This window comes from Schistocerca nitens, chromosome 8, assembly GCF_023898315.1.
Source record: "Schistocerca nitens isolate TAMUIC-IGC-003100 chromosome 8, iqSchNite1.1, whole genome shotgun sequence".
NCBI classification, from domain to species: Eukaryota; Metazoa; Arthropoda; class Insecta; order Orthoptera; family Acrididae; genus Schistocerca; species Schistocerca nitens.
The window spans coordinates 384,120,771-384,139,138 of NC_064621.1; the positions used below are offsets into that span (position 1 = coordinate 384,120,771).

The 18,368-nt window shown below is 38.8% G+C and overlaps 1 protein-coding gene across 1 annotated transcript in view; it reads left to right on the forward strand.

The window, feature by feature from the left end:
* The window catches only part of LOC126198857 (sodium channel and clathrin linker 1-like), a 97,432-nt gene that overhangs the window by 50,715 nt on the left and 28,349 nt on the right, over positions 1-18,368 (forward strand). Inside the window, exon 6 of the mRNA XM_049935446.1 lies at positions 10,906-11,154. Coding sequence (XP_049791403.1) covers positions 10,906-11,154 — 249 coding nt within the window. The remainder of the gene's footprint in view (positions 1-10,905; positions 11,155-18,368) is intronic.

The following is an 18,368-nucleotide window of genomic DNA, read 5'->3' on the forward strand; positions in this document are numbered from 1 at the left end:
CGGGTTTTGTAATCCAAAAAACTGACTGTGGCTTAGAATCGAGTGCAAAGTAAGCAGAAGTTTTGTAAATGTTGGTAGGCGCCGCCACAACTAACTTCTGCCGTCGAATATATGTAGCGCTACACAGGCATGCTTTGCAGTCACAAAGATAAATACTGGTGCCAAAACCTCGGCGTCAGTAAATAAATTTTTTTTTAAAAAAAGGTGGAAGACGAGCTTTTTTCTTCGCCCCAAGTTTTGACCACTGCATTTTCATACATCATCCAACGAAGTAAATGCAAATTCCGTATTGTTCATCTTCAAATGTAGCATCCTTTCAATGTACTATGAAAATCCGACTGGCAAGAATGTTTGGGATGTTTGTCAATATGGCCAACTCTACGTTCTGAATTTTTTCCTACCTGTGACAAGAGATGGTTGCTGATAGGAACTTTTATGAATTGTGAATCACATGCGGTATTCTCTTCTCCATAAGAATAATACAAATATGAACATTTTGCCACGTATTGTTTTGTGTTTGCTGCTATCTCATTTAAATCCTGTCTGCCTAATAAACTACGAAACTAGAGTGAGAGAACAGCAAATGCGGAAGAATATACATATCATGCCATGTTTATATTCATTATATTATTCTTACGCAGAATAGTGATGCACTGATACAGTCAGAAATGAAGCACGACAACTGACTAGATTTTTAAATCTAAGGTGACTCTAATTTCTGTGCAGAATGTAATGTACTAAAGAGGCGTCTGCAAAGATTTTCAAACGGAGAAAAATTTTTGCTAAACTCTTCTTCACATCTTCTATCACACGCAGTCTATTATTTGGTTCTTGTTGATCATTGTCATAGAAAGCAGCAGTGTAAGTAACAACAAATAGCAGTCTCTTGCCAGTGTTTCACTAATGAGATGAATTCTCTCTCTCTCACAAACTTTTTTTTTTTTTTTTTTTAAGCCATGCCGCCATCGGCGACAGGTCGTAAACACTCATTATCAGAATGCGACAAACAATGTATGACACAGTACAATAATGCATTTTCAGCTTAGAGTGACGTAAACACCTATAACAAAGAGAACGGCACTTATCAGATCAAAGAAAAATAAGCAATCAATTCAAACCAGACGAAGCACGTGAAAAAGGAAGGGTACCCGTATAAATACAGATGGAGCACCTGACGCATAGCAATGGCCACCTGGTAAAGCTTAACTGCCTAGCTTACGACTCGAACCAAACTACTGTAGTTGTATCATCATTCATTCGACCTAAATTGTGCCTCATATTACAATAGAACAACTTTGTTTTGATTTGGAGGTGCGGCCTAAAGCTGTTCTCTCCCCTTGAATTTCTAGTCTCAAATTTCAGGTGTGGCTTAGATTTGAGGAAATTTTTTTTTCCTTGATTTCGAGTCTCATTTTTCAGGTGCGGCTTAGATTCAAGTAAATACGGTATTGAAATGAAGAAAATCGTCTTGGGTAGCGTGCTCTGCACTAGAGTGGTCCAGCTGTTTCTTGGCCACAGTTTGTCGGTGGCCATTCATGTTGTTTGTTGGTTGTCATGTCCATGTAGAACATAGCGCAGTGGTTGCAGCTTTGCTTGTAGATGACGTGACTGGTTTCACAGGTAGCCCTGCCTTTGAAGGGATACATGACGCTTTTGACCGGACTGGAGTAGGTGTGGTTGTGGGAGATCTCTTTCTGTATAAGGTTGAAAGGGTAATTTCAGTCTGTGTAGGACTCAGTGAGACCATTGGTATATTTTGAGAGGGACTGCTCATCACTACAGATTTAATGGTCAAGGGTAGCTAGGTTGTGTGGAATGGGTGATAGCTGTGGAGGTATTGCTGGTGGGTGGTAGGTATAGTTTAATTGCAAAATTCGGCAGATGCTGAGGAAGCAGAGGCTGTTGTACTCTTGGTTCAAAAGGTAACTCATAAATGATGACAAGTGAAGGTTAGTAGACATTCATGCATCTGTGAAAAGATCTATGCGCGAAACATACAACATCTACCACTGTCACACCTTAACAAAAGATCTTTCAGAGTACCCAAGAAATTCTGGTCATACTTGAAATCAGTAAGCGGGTCTAAGGCTCCCATTCAGTCCCTTGTTGTCCAGTCTGGTGAGATAGTTGAAGATAGCAAAACAAAAGCCGAAGTCTTAAATTTTACACAGGAGAATCATACAAACATACCATCATTTGTCTTTTGGGCAGACTCCTGTATGGGTGACATAGTAATAAGCATACTTTGCATGGAGAAATAACTGAAAGACTTGAAAGCAAATAAATCACCAGGTCCAGATGAATTCCTTGTGATTTTAGAAAGAGTAGTCGAAGTAGTCTACAGCCTTGGCCCCTTACCTAGCTTGAATTTATTGTGAATCTCTGTGTTCAGTTTCATTCCATTTTATACTGTAGTGTTTTGTAATCCTTGCAAGTCTTGTGCCTTGGACACATATGCATTTACTCCGATCTTAAGTTCATTGGGAAAAATGTCTGTTGGGTTTTTCCTTGGTTTCATGACAGCCAAAGATTTGAAAGTTATAGTTTTGTTCATTACTGACACATACTGACTTTGGTTTGGTTTTTAAATTTTAAAAGGAAGCTTAGATGGATATCTAACACAGGCTTTAGCTTTTGCCTTCCAGTCTTGATTGGCCCTCCTTTCCTAAAAGTTTGATTGTTCCATGATTACTAAATTTATCATGGCACAATGGAAATTGTCAACAAGACCATATTTTTGTTTTGACCTGTACACCAATCTGACACCAGTCATGCATTATCATTGCCTTGAAAGTAGGTGGTTGTAGATTTATTCAACTTCCTTGAACACTGCAGAGGTTAATTCATTTGATGACTTCTCCATTTCATGCTCTGCCCAAGAATAAATTGATGCATTCTCTTTACGCAGAGCTCACATCCACTAGAACATCCAGAAACCACTATCAAATCATAGCAGTATAGCTGCTTTTATTAGCATATGCTTTGATCTAGAATCTTCGGTAATGGCTTGTTTTTTGCATATCATATGACATTACAGCTATATTATTTTCTACTTCCTTCATAGCATGAAAAAATCCTGATTCAGAACACACTGCTCATTAATATGTCTCTAAAACATGATGAGATTGTGATGTCCCATGACTGAATTAAGCCTTGTGATTGGTGCTTTGTGGAGGTGGCTGTTTCTGTCACCAACATAATTTAGGGCTGGCCAATACAACCAAGGCAAATATTCAAAAATAATTTTAAAATGGTTCTGGCCATTTTTGTCACTATAGAATGCTACAATTCGATTCCCAGTGGTATGTGCTCTTGAAATCTGTCATTATCTCAAATTGTTAAAGAAATGGAGTTGGCCATCTTTGTATCTAAGCTACAGATGTATTTATTATATTGTGTCAGTTGTGTGCATTTGAGGGGTTCATTTGCTTCCTCAGCTAGGAGGACTGTAACATTACTGTCAAGCACTGAAATGTTACTTTCATCAGCAAAGATTATTTTTTTCTCCGTGTCTTGTATTGTCTGCAAAATCATTGACATCATTCCTAATGTACTCTCCTGAGGAACACCTGTGTTAATGTGTTTTTGGTGTAATTATGACTTCACTAAAAATTCAGCTTCACCTAGAGTGTGGGCCATCTCTGGCTTTTGACTTTGTTTGCTGCGTATGAGTGGTACCACTCATTAGCTATTCCTTTTACATCTACATCTACATTTGCATCCAAACTCTGTAAATCACCGAGAAGTGTATGGCAGAAGGTATGTGCCATTGCACCAGTTATTAGGGTTTCTTCCTGTTCCATTCACATATGGAGCATGGGAAGAATGATTGTAGGCCTCTGTGCATGCATTAATTATTCTAATCTTATCCTCATGATTCCTATGTGAGCGATATGTGGGGGATTGTAGTACGTTCCTATAGTCACCATTTAAAGCCGATTCTTGAAATTTCATTAACAGACTTTCTTGGGATAGTTTACGTCTCTTTTCAAAAGTCTTCCAGTTCAGTTCCTTCAGTATTTATGTGACAGTCTCCCATGGATCAAATGAATCTGTGACCATCTGCACTTCTGTTTTCTGTATACGTTCAATATCCCCTGTTAGTCCTATTTGGTACGGGTCCCAAACACTTGAGCAGTAGTCTAGAACCATTCACATGAGTGCTTTGTAAGCAATCTCCTTTGTAGATTGATTGCATTTACCCAGTGAAGCAAAGTCTACCACCTGCTTTACCCATGACTGAGTCTATGTGATCATTCCATTTCATATCCCTAGAATCTGTCACACCCACATATTTGAGTTTGTTTAGTAGCATTTTATGGTCAATATGGCTGACAATGTCAAAAGTCTTCAGTAGTTCAAAAAATACATCTGTAACACAGTCATTCCTGTTGATAGCTTGAAGTATTACATTTATAAACTCTGTTATGGCGTATACTGTATATCTGCTTCCTCACAAACCAACCTGTACTCATTAAGAATATTGTATTTATTCAGGTAACTCATTACTCTGTCCTTCAATATTGGTTCTATTGCTTTTGAGGCTGATGAGAACAGGGAAACTAACCTGCACTTAAATTGTTCTCTGCATTACCTTCCTTTTGCTGGAGCACAATTTGTGGGTACTTTAAATATTCCAGAAAAGTGCTGAAACTGAAAGAGTAATTTATTGTGCTTACCATCAGGGCAGAGATTGGCACCTCACCCATCCCTCCTGCCTTTTAATTTTTGTTTGTTGATTTCTTGCTCTATTGTGGGATACATCATTATGCTGGTTACATAATTCGTTATGCGTGCTACACTTGTTTTACGAAGAGTTTGTTGCAACTTCCCCACAATATCTGAAAATTAGTAATTTACAGAATTTCAACAATATAGAAAGGATAAATTGCTACTCAGGGAGACAATGAATCACAGACAGTTACAACAAAAGGGAATAGTAGATATATTTAAGGTTTCAAACGAAGTCCTTCCTCAGAAGTAGATCTTTCACACATTCACACAGCAAGAAACCATACACACATGGCTACTGTCTCTGGGTGCTAAGGCCTGACTACGACTGTGTTGCTCACATCAGATGCAGTCACAGTCAAACTTTAGTACCAGGAAACAATAACCATATGCATCTGACTTGTTGTTGTGGGAATGTGGCAAGAGTTTTACTTCTGAGGAAGGACTTTGTCTGAAACCTTAAATATTTTTAGTATTCTTTTTTGTTATATGTGTCTGTGACTAAGGCCCCCTTTGTGTGGAGAGGAGCAATGTATCCTTTCCATGTTGTTGTTATTTCATCCTGGATTTTTCCATTGTTTCATTTACAAAATTTCCTAGCACTCATGGATTTTCTATTGATCTTATCTCATTGTAATTGTTTTTCCATTATCCAGTTTCTTGTTTATGATATACCATACTGCCTACTTTCTGTAATTTTTCTGTAATTAAATGATATTTTTGCAGCAAGCCGTATCTCCTGCATTCTGCTTTGTAAGTGTGATGATACTTAAGAACTATTGATTAGTACAGATTTTTTGTAAAGAATTGAGGTATTTAAGGTCCTCAGAGGATTTAACAATGGAGTATCCAGGATGGAATAATGACAATATTATGAAAAGGATAGATTGCTATGTACCATAGAGTGGTGATGTTGAGATGCAAGCAGGCATAACAAAAAAATCGCCAACCAGAGACAATGGTCATGTGTGTGTGAGTTGCATTAGTGTAAATGTGTGTGTGTGTATGTTGCCTCATTCTGAAGAAGGCCTTTTGGTTGGAAGTTTTCTTTTACATTGTTTACTGTATAGACTTCATCCCAGGTTTAATTAGCCAATTGTATCTGGAAGTAACAACCTGGGAGGCCAAAATGTATTATGCATTGCAGCACATAATATTTTTTCTTTGCAGTTAGAACTAAATTTTTTGCATTCTTTTAAATACTGTGTTGTACATGAGGCAGAGTGCATAGCTATGAGTGAGTCTTTGTGTTTCATTATTTCATTGATTGACCTGCTATGCATTGCTGTTTGGTAACTTTTACTTTGCACGTGTTTTCACTAACAGAACACCTATTGTTGTTAATACCGATAAAAGGTGATGCAGGGGTCTTTTATGCCAACACTGTTGCAAAAATATTAGATAGGTGATAAGTAAAAAGGTCCTCAGTTATATTGGCACCATACAGCAATGTGCCGTGTAGTGAGCATAAAAGAGAGACCAGGTCAAGGAGAGAGAAAATAATCTTATATTGGATGCATCTCATTTCAGTGTGTCTTGTAACAGGAGGTAATAACCTTTGAGCAAAAAAATTCTTGTAACTTAACAGTTTGTGCATTTTATTTTCAACGCTCCATTTTTATCTCTGATATGTAGGTTGATTATATTAGAAAAATCCACCTGTTCATATTTCCAAAAAATGACTTAATGACACATGCTTTGTGCATTCACCATTCAGTTTATAGTCACTGATGTGACATTAAAATTCAATTGCAGAAGTTCTGTTAGGAGGATGAATGATGATTCAGAAATCAAAAGTCCATAGACTGCATAGTATCTTAATCAAACGTGATTTATTTCTCCTACAATCTTTTTCAGATCTAAGTTGTTTTACTCCATAATGCTTTTTTCTGCCACACATGGATATTTACAGAAGACAGTAACAATAATTCTAAGAAGTGCATTTGTGCTAATAACAATTAGTCAATTGACTTTTAACATCATATTAAATTATGTATTGTTTCCTCCTTAGTGTTTTGCATTGTATGTATTCTTTATGTCTTCACTGAGTTTTACATTATCAGAGTCTTGCATAGTGGAATGACAGAATAAAATACTTTTCGTACTAGGATAATCCAAATAAAATTCTTGAGATTTTCACTTCTGTCAATGTCATTGTGTTCAGATGTAAACTGCTGGCTGCTGAGAATGATACAATGTCCACTTTATATGTACATGAATCACCAGTCTCCAGAACTTCCCCGATATACAAAGATGGAGAAGATGATTAAGCACTGTATGGTAGAGCCAATCCATTGTGCACGGGAGGAAGGAAGGTTAGGGTTCAAGATTCCATTGGCAGTGGGGTCTTTGGAGATGTAGGACAAGTTCAGATTGAGGAAGGAAGTCAACCACATCCTTTCAAAGGAACCATCCCAGAGTTCACCTGACACGATTTAGGGAACTCATAGAAAATATAAATCTGGATAGGTGGATACAAGTCCATTGTTTTCCAACTGTGTCACCTTGCTTGATCCAACCCATTGTGAGGATATGTAATGTCACATTGCGTCCCAAGAATCAACTAGCGTCATTCTTTGCTTCTATCTGCTCTCCAAAGACTGCCCTGTGATGTACAAAGTGCATAATTCCCTAATCTTCACTGAAGTAATTGCATTGTCTCAGTTAACTCTTTTAATAATATTATTGTGTTATGAAGTAAGTATCATCTTTTCAAACTTTTTTTTTTTTTTTTTTTTTTTTTGTGCCTATTCTCTAGGGAAAAATAACAGAATGAATAGACTGGGTGTTGTGTCACTTCTGAATAGGCTGTCCATGTATACTCTTTTAACTCAGGCTGTTCCAACTCTGTCCCGTGAGTCACAGGTGCCTGTGAGCACACATAGCTCATCTGCTGGCAAAGCACCCTGCTCTTTCATGTCTACACAGATTCTCTTATTTGTGTGATAAATAATTTAAATAATTTATACAAATTGCCCCAGAAATGATGCAATAGATTTTGAGGAGTTATAGGGGACATCTTGAGGAACAAACCAAGAATAGGAACCCATATCCAGAAACATCATCCAATGATGCTACAGATAGCCAGTTTCTGTGCTGGCTCCTGCCGCTAGTCCACCTCTTCAGCAGCGAATATGACTTTGTTTGATGATGGACTGCAGGTAGAACATTTCACAGTGTTGTTTGTTATTCAGTGATTGCGACAGGTTGCCACAATTACCAGTGGAGAAGATGGAGCTAGCTGTTGTGTAGAAAGGCCTTCCTTGTCTGCTATGAATGTGATGCTCTGTTGCTTTGATGGATAATGATTTCAGACATGGGTTTCTGTCTACACTTTATTTTCCTACTGGATCCTCTGAAATCTCTGGCATTTTTCAGTGTGCAGGAGAAAAATAAACTGCACATGGAAACGTGTGCTAGAAACCATCATCCACCAAGGCAATAGAGCTTTGCATTTGTGAGAGACAATACCTTTCATGCAGGAGCTAGCTTCATCACCACCACTGGTGATTGTGACAGTCAGTTGCGATTATTGAATAACAAACAAGATTGCAAGGTGTTCCACCTACAGTCAGTTCGCCTACAGAGTCAGGTTTGCTGCTGAAGGGGTGCCCTAGTGGCAGGTGCTAGTGCCTATAACTTCAATATTGTGTAGCACTGCTTGATGACATTTCTGGTCTCAGGTTTCTATGCTCAATTTGTTGCTCAAGACGCCCTTTACAATGACTTGAAGTTCATCACATCATTTCTGGGACACCCTTTATGTGATAATACAAGTGAAAGATTTGCTGATTATTAATTTTTATGATAAAATGAGTGCATTCATGGCTGAACTGCACCTGTTTCAAAGGCAGCTTGGTACAGGAAACACAACTTTATTCAAATGCCATTCATTGTTCATGTTACCTCCAGACACATGTTTCATGGTTTATTAACAAAAAAATATGCAGCTTTGTCAGAGTTTTTAGGCAAAGATTCAGGATCTGATTCCCTAATGTCTCAGAATGTGTCCTCTCAACCAATCCCTTTTTTTTAGTGTGGTTGTCTATAAACTTCTTTTTCCCCAATTCAAGTCTGTACCTCCTCATTAGTAATTCAACCTGCCCACTTAATCTTCAGCATTTTTTTGTAGCACCACATTTTCAAAGCTTCTATTCTTCTCTTCTCTGAACTGTTTAACATCTACATTACACTTCTGTTCAGTGCTACACTTCAGAGAAGAAAAGGCTTCCTAACATTTAACTTTTTTTTTATGTTAACAAATTTCTCTTTTTCAGAAAACTTTCCCTTCCTGTTGCCAGTCTGCACGTTATATCCTCCCTACACCAGCAAATAACTGTTATTTTTGTGCCCAAATTGTAAAACTCATATAATACTTTTACTGTCTCATTTCTTAACAGAATTCATGCAGTATCACCTGACTAATTTGACTACATTCCATTAGCTTTGTTTTTCTATTCACTTAGTAACACACAGGAACCTACGTAGTGTCGGAAGGACAGGTGGTGGGCCATATAATACTTTTACTGTCTCATTTCTTAACAGAATTCATGCAGTATCACCTGACTAATTTGACTACATTCCATTAGCTTTGTTTTACTTTTGTTGGTCTCTTTTCGAGACATTATACACTCCATTAAATTGCTCTTCATAGTCGTTTGCCATCTCTTACAGAATTACAATGTCATTGGCAGACATTAAAGTTTTTATGTCTTTTCTCTAAATTTTAATTCTCTTTCCAGATTTCTCCTTGGTTTCCTTTGCAATTTGCTTGAAGTATAGATTGGACTACATTGAGAAGAGGCTACAACCGTGTCTCACTCCCTTCTCATTACTGCTTCCCTTTCATGTCCTTTGACTCTGTGGGTCAGTATTTTATTGTGGACATGATAAAAACTGCAGAAACTGCAGGTAGGTCCCAACTTCAAGATCAAACATTGATGAGCATTCTGCATTTTGCAGTAAAACAGAGTCTGACACAAAATATTTCATCATTTGCAAGTAAAAACATAGATCGTATTCCACAAATGTAAAAAAGTTTTAGTTTCAGTACCTTTGGTTTAGGTTGAATTTTTTTATTTGGCTTAGATTGAATTTTTTTGTTTAACATGTGCTGTTTCCATAATATTTTTGAAGTTATTGTCAACTGCCTAGCCAGTATTGTTGTGTGTAAAGTGTTGACTGCAGGCCATAAGTCGCTTGCCCACCCCTGACTGTTAGCAGGTGGTTGCCTGACATAAATGTATGAGCAGTTTGTTCACCTCAGCCTGCGAGCACCTGACTGCCTGCAGGTGAGCACTGAAGCTGGAATAATCTGTTTTAGCTGAACAGTTTCCATGTGCTGTCGTCAAAAAGTTCCTTGACCCTGTAAACACAACAAACCTCTTGTACAGTGATTAATATTAAAAGAATAAATAATACGAAAGACAGTTGTTGTGTTGATACTCCTGTCACTGACTGTATGAATTATTCATGAAATATTTTGAACAGTGAGCTGTCAACTGCACATATCACTTCACAAAATAAGCTTTCAGCCAACAAGACCTTTGTCAAAAATAGACCACACACACACACACACACACACACACACACACACACACATGCAAACACAACTCATACACACATGACTGCAGTCTTTGGCAGCTGAAGCCACACTGCAGTGTGACAGTCTTTTTGTTGTGCCTATCTGCAACTCAGAGTCTCCACTACACAGTGAGTAACAATTATCCTTTTCATAATATTGTGACATTCCGTCCTGGATTTTCCATTGTTTAATTTTATGAGTGCGACATACAGATGATAGGTTCAGTAATGTATAGCTACAAAATTAATGTGTAACATTGGAGAAAACTCACTGTCATACAGCAGAAATAAAAATACAGGCAATACTCATAGTTATGTAATGCCATTGTGTGAGAATTCCATCGTCATAGAGCTGTTTATAAAGTACTAATAAATTACGTCACATACTTTTAACTTCTCAGATGACATTAGTGACCATTATTTAAAGGTTGAACATTTTATTTCAACTGACATCTGTTCAAAACAGAGAGAGAGTTTGATTTAATATGAGCTTTGTTTCATATCTTGTGATTAAGAAATATCTTATTCTATAAAAATATTGTATGGCATTTTACAAAGTGGAATAACTTTCATATTCTTCTGGTTCTACAGGAGAGTGTAAACTTATGGAAAAACTGCACTGTTCAGGAAACAAAGAGATGGAGCTTATTCATAAAACAGAAACATTGAATGCCACATGTAAAGATTTGGAAGCTGCTCTGCTGACTTGCCATAAAAATATGGAAGATCTTATAACTCGTGAGTCAGAGGCTCAAGAGAAAGTTAGAGAAGCTATCACTCTCGTTGAAGCAGCTATTGCAGAAAAAGATTCTGCCTTAATCAGGGAAATGCAAATAAATCGTTAAGTATTTACATATATTTACACTGATGAGCCAAAACATTATGACCACTGCCCATCACGAAAGTGAATGCCACCTGCTGGAATTATGGGCAGGTGATGTAGTAAGGAAAGTAGACAGAGCAGAGGGGAATGGGGAATCATTCTACTGATGATATGGGCCGTAAATGGAGAAACTCACTGACGTAAGCAACTTTGACAAAGGGCTGATTGTTACAGCCCAGCTCCTGGCAACGAGAATGTCGGAAATGGCAAAACTGGTCAGCTTTTAGCAGAGTACTGTATTAAGCATCTATTAAAATTGGTTGAAGAACAATGAAACCATAGCAACAAGTTGTTGGACATTCGTGCCTCATCACAGAGACTTGCCCACTCTCTAAAGCAGGACAGACAGTGATCTGTTGCAGATTTGATGACAGAGTACAACACTGGTGCAAGCATAATTGTTCATAGCACACCAATCAGTGGACATTGTGGAGCTTGGACCTCCACAGCAAACAGCCCCTACCCATTCCCATTTTGATCCAATGATAATGTCAGTTATGATTGTAGTGGGCATAGTATCATTAAGATTGGTTGTGGATCCCTAGAAATGTGTCACCTTTTCAGATGAATCACTTTTCTTGTTACACCACGTCGACAGTTGTTCCTCGATACTACACCATCCAGCAATCAGGCCAGTGTGGGCAGGACTCTGCAATGTAGGACTTTCACCCGTGCTTTCATGGGACCTTATTAGTAATCGAAGGCACCATGACAGTTGTGGACTATGTGACCATTATTGCAGACTGCTTATATCCATTCATACTTAAGGTCTTTCCTCATGGCAGTGGCATTCTGCAACAGGATATCTGTCCCAATCACAAGGACAGAAGGTTTGAGGGACATTATAGTGAACACACATTGCTATCTTGGCCATCAGTTATGCCTGATCTGGACCTAATGGAACATCTTTGGGACACTGTTGGACACCACCTCTGGGTGCAAAACTGCCAGCTCCTAATTTACGGGAGCATAGAAACCTGGTGCCACATACCTCCAAAAAAACTACCAGAGATGCCATCAGGATCACTGATTTATTTCATTCTAAGGGAAGACAAAATGTTACTGAGCAGGTGGCCATAATGTTTTGGCACATCATATGAAATAATGTTATTCTGATGAAGTACCTTAGTAATTTTAAAATATGTTCTCCCCTTCCCCCTTTTCTTCTGTTTATACATCCCCCCCCCCCCTAATTTCATTGTTAAATAAACAATGGCAACTCATTATTCAAACTGTCACATGCTAATTAATGTATATGTGTATCTTGGAACTTGCACCATTATTATGCATACTTATTAGGATGACCCCTTGAGCAGAAGTCAGTCCCTTGCTTTAATATGTTAGAACAAAGAAGGAAACCAAAAACTTCAAACAAAGAGGAAGATGAACAGGAATACAAAAATCCCGAAAAACTGGATTAGCTGAGAGGCAAGGCAAGCAAAAGAAATATACTTGACAGTGGAAGATTATATGAAAAATGATGGAGTTGCAGTATTATGGAATCAGAACATAAAGAAATTGTTTATAAACAGTAGACTGTCTTAAATTATTATAAGAAAGAAACAGAAGTAGATGCAGGCTGTGTATTGGGAATTTGTCTTCAAAGAGGCCCATGGGTTTGACAGAAACCTTGTAATTCCCATCTCTAACAAATGGGGAAACTCCCATCACCTGGACAGAAATAGTTGAGAACCAAATACAGAACTGGAAACCCACACTTACAATGAGGAAACTCCCATCACCTGGACAGAAACAGAGGCAGCCTTAAAATTTATGCCTAAAGGAAAATCTTCAGGTGCAGATAAAGTGAACACAGACATGATAAAGGCTGCAGGTATCCAAGGCATACAGTGGCTGCACCGAGTACTCAATGCCATATGGGCAGATAACAAAATACCTGTGGATTGGAGCAAGGATGTAATAATTCCCCTGTTTAAGAAAGGTAGCAGGCAGAAACCCACCAGCTATAGAGGAATAACCCTATTGTCTCATGGGCTGAAAATACTTGAGAAGATCATAGAAAAGAGGCCGAGAACTATCATAGAAACACAGATGGAGGAGGAACAATATGGCTTCAGAAGTAACAGATCAACAATAGATCTAATGGAAAAGTATTGGGAGAAAGGCAAGAAATTGGTCATTGTATTCCTGGATATAGAAAAAGCCTATGATAGTGTTATAAGAGATAAGATCTGGGAATACCTGAGGAAAAAGAATGTGCTGGAAGGACTAATAAGAAAAATTCAGATGTTGTACAAAGACTCTACTAGCTGCGTACAAATTGGGGAAGGACAATCATCATGGTTTGAGATGAAGAGTGAAGCAAGACCAAGACAGTGGTGATGGTAGTCAACAGAGATGGACAACCAGCAAGTGTAAAACTACGAGACCACCAAATAGGGTGTGTGGACCCGTACCTTGGAAGTGTAATTTCCAGTGATAATTTGGTCAGAAATGAAATCATCAACAGAGTGCAAAAAGGATCTGAATTCTACCAACAAGTCAGATCACTTTTATGGGATGACTTGATTCCAAAACCGGCCAAACTTATGATGTTTAATAGCTATTTCGTACCAATTTTAACCTATGGTATTGAAACATGTACCCTCACAAAAAGAGAATCATCAAGGCTGCAAGCAGCAGAGATGAAATTTCTTGGATCCACCATCCAGGAGACCAAGATGAACAAGTTAAGGAATGAGGAGGTGAGGAAAGAAGTCGGAATAAAGACATCCCTATTAGATCGAATTGGTGCATCTAGTCTTCGATGGTATGGGCATGTGATGAGAATGGAGTCAACTAGAACAGTCAAAATAAATTTGGAAAGACAGGTGGAAAGGAAAAGACATCAAGGAAGACCTCATACCCAATGGATGGACTTAATTAAGGCTGATCTAGTGACCAGAGGATGGACAGTGTATGATATTCTCCGTGAACAGGTGTATTTGGACAGGATGAAGTGGAAAAGGCTCATTACCAGTACCCGGGAAACTGGAACTGTTAAGTGATGATGATGATGATGAACAAATGTGAAATTGGGTAGGTGTAGGCACTGAAAATAATAACCACATCACTCTCAGTTGAATACAACAAAAAGTTGAAACTGCACACTCAAAAGTCAGTTCAAATTCTGAAAAAGCTGAATCACCAGAGGAGCAATATTAGTTTTAAAATTCTCTATAGATGAAAGTATATAAAAGAATTTAGCAATATAGATAAGTCTTAAGACATAAATAATATGTCTGCTAATGTAAAATGGAAAAAAGCCAAAGCTAAGTGTGTAACAGTATATTCATTGTGCCTGACTGCAACACAGCATGTCATCATTAGAGAAAGTAGGATTGTACCCTTCTCATAATACTGCCGATATTGTAATCTGGGATTTCCATTGTTCAATATATTTTTAAGCTATACATTGAGGACACAATGCAAGAGTCAGGAAACATTTAGATATTTGTGTAGAATACGTGGCAAAGTAATGTCTATGGCGGTGACAGTTGTTTTACCTGAAAGTGAAGAAGACCTCAAAATCATATTAAACAAATTGGATTAAGTTACTTAAAAAAATGCAACATGAAAATGATTCTAAAACAAAGGTAACAGTTTGCAGCAAAGAATGACAAGTCATAGTATGATATAATGTATGTGACTTACTGCAAAAACGAAGGTAATGGTTTGTGACAAAGAATGACAAGCCATAGTATGATTACTTGTATGTGACAAGCTACTACAACAAGTCGAGTCAGTTACTTATTTAGGAAGCAAGATTACTAATAGAAGTAGCAAGAAGAAATAAGAAGCAAAATTGCCTGAGCAGAAAGTGTCTTAAGGAAAAAAGAAGATATTAATCTCAAACAGTAACGGCATACAAATCAAGGAAAGATCTCTGAAAACATATGTTTGGATTGTGACATTGAATGACTGTGAGACCTGGACTCTGGGGTGTGAAGAAAGGAAAGGACTGAATATTTTTTAGATGTTTTGTAACAGGCATATCCTGAAAATCAGATGGACTGATAAGATCACAAATGACAAAGTCATATTAGAAGGGTAAGAGGGAAGTGGAGTTTATGAAACACTACCTTAAAAAGAAGAGTTCCAACTATTGGTCATCTGTTGGGACATGAATGGCTCCTAAAACAAACATATGTCAATAAAGACAGAACTACAGGAAGACCAAGCCTCAAATACATCAATAACATCATAAAAGATGTTGTTTAACTTCTCTACAGAAATTAAGAAGGCAAAGACTTTAGGAGTAAAGGAGACCACTCACCAAAAACCAGAAGCATTGAGTCATTGACACATAAAATACAAAATTCTTGCTGGCTGGACGCACAATGCCAGGAGTGGACTAGAGTGGCGTTGAAATTGTTGGGTGGGGTGGGTAGAGGGAGAGAGAGAGAGAGAGAGAGAGAGAGAGAGAGAGAGAGAGAGAGAGAGAGAGATGAGAGGCAGAAAGAGGGGCTGGAGAGGAGGGGATAGCTTGCAGTTTGGAGGGATGCAGCCAGTTTGCTGGCTAGGAATGCAGTGGGAGGAGTGGCAGGTGCATAGGCTATGCATGTGATGCACGGGTGTTGAAGCTAATGGAAAGCAGTACATGATGAAAGTAATGGGGAGAAGGCAATTGGTAGGCAATGATGGACAGAGGAAGGGAAGCAGTTGGGTGGAGGGTGTGAGGACAGTCAGTTAATGGAGACTGAGTCCAGAATGGTTCCAGGAGAGAAGGATGTGTTGCAACAATAACACCCATCTGCATAATTCAGAAAAGCTGGTGGTGGAAGGAAGGATCCAGATGCCCTGGGCCAAGAAGCAGCTGTTGAAACTGAGCATATTATGTTCAGCTACTATCTTGTTCTTGGCCACATTTTGGTGGTGGCGACTCATTCTGGTGGACAGCTTGTCAATTGTCATACCAACATAAAGAGCTGTCCAGCAATTGCAGCAGAGCTGGTATATGATACGACTGCTTTCACAGGTGGCCCATCCTCTTACGGGATAATATAAGCCTGTGGCAGTACTCGAGTAGGAAGTACCAGGTGGGTGGATTGGGCAGGTCTTGCATGTGGATCTTCCACAGGTATATGATCCGTGTGGCAAGGGCTTGGGAGTGGGAGTGGGATAGGAATGAAATAGGACATTATATAGGTTGGGAGGGGCAGGAAGGATCTTGGTTAGGATGTCTCTCATTTCAGGGATGATGATAGATAATGAAAGCCGTTATGAAGCATATGGTTCAGTTGTTCCAGTCCAGAGTAGTATTGGAAGATGAGGATGACACTCTTCTGTAGCTGATTCTTGGAGGTGGTGGGAGGGTTAGGTATGTGTGAGGAATTGGATGGAAAACCTGTTTGCTGACTTAGTTTGGGGTGGGGGGTAGTGCCTGTCCTGAAGGCCCTCTTGAGACCTCAACATAAGGAGTAAGGGAGGTCACGTCACTGCAGATACCTTGCCTCAGTTGGCTAGGCTGTGTGGAAGGGATGTTTTTGGTGTGGAAGGGATGACAACTGTTGAAATACAGGTACTGTTGATGTTTTGTGGAATTAATATGGTCAGATGTTCTAACGTTTTTGATGACAAGAATGTGTGGAGTTGGATTGCAACCTTCCCATTTCTTTTACACGAGTCAACTTACTTGGTATGCACAGCTGATTTTCTTCTCTGGATAGCTGGCTACGTCAGTCTCTAAAAACTTCTTCTCTGAAGAATGATGCTAGTTAAAGTAACATATAAGACTCTCTCTTTTCTCATGAGATAAGTAGGTTCTTGAAGAATACTTTTAGTTCACTGTCAGTATATTTCAACTTCCACAAAGAACAAAAATTATCATTTCTCACATAAATATTTGACTTCTTGTAAGTCACCCGTGTCGTCTCACATTAGACACAATTAAGATACATTTTCAACAGAGTTGGTTTAACAACCACAGAAATCATAAACATGTCTTGCCTCTAGCAAGCCTGTGTTAAGAGTTCCTTAAAAGTCTTCTCAACTCAACTGTTCTTTTGTCACTAATAATAGCTGCAATTACAAAACAGCACAGAATAAAACTGAAGTTCCTTGGTTCTGCCGTGTGCTTTCAGTACGACTTTGATAGACCGACCGACAAGTACTTGTCGGTGCCATTTGACCGTTGTGTCTACAGTCTTCTCACGACAAACTTCAGACCTGCACACAACTGGTTTAGTTGACATCACACCAGCTGAGAAGAGTGCTCCACCTACCATCTTGGAAGGATGCCATGGGTCTGTTGATGGTCATGTGATATGACCGAAACCGGTCACCTATGTTCTTGTAACATACGTGGTGTGATCAAGACTGAACTTTAAAAAGAAAAATTTTTGATCACTGTTCCAAAAATGTTTATTAAAATTGTGCCTGTATTAAGAGTTTCTTAAAAGTCTTCTCAACTCAACTGTCCTTTTGTCACTAACAATAGTCACAATTACAAAACAGCACAGAATAACACTGAAGTTCCTTGGTTCTGTAGTGTGCTTTCATTACGACTTGCATGGACCGACTGACAAGTACTTGTCAGTGCCGTTCGACTGCCTTGTCTACAGTCTTCTCACGAAAAACTTCAGACCTGCACACACAGGCAGGTGACACGCAGTAGATAGGGTTCCTTTTCTCCACTCACATCTAATATATTGTGTGTTCAAGACAGTGGAAGGCCAAGTGGTTCTAGAATTTATGCAGAAATTCTTGAATCACTGCAATGTGTGGACAGAGATAGAGGCCTGTATTGAAGCAGATGGGAGGGAAGGTGTTGAGATTTTGAAGGAATGATAATATGGTGCCTTGACCCTGAGTCCATATCATGAAGACATCATCAAGGAGACTGAACCAGAAAAGAGATATGGCATTTTGGGAGGCTAGCAAGATTTCCTCTAGATGGCTGATAAAAAGGTTTGTGTAAGGAGGGTGCCATGCAGGTGGCCTTGGCTAGTTTTCGGGTGGTTGATTGGATGTGTTGGTCAACAAGAATATTTTATTTTTAGGAGGAGTACTATAACCAGCTACAATGGGGCGTCCAGGATTTTTGGGTTTATGAATTTTGGGGAGACTGTAGAAGTTGGTTGGGTTGAGTGTGTGGGGTGATGGACATGGGGAGCATGGTTACAGGATGAGCCTGTGGATTTCATTAGGGATTGGAGCCTGTGTTGAACTT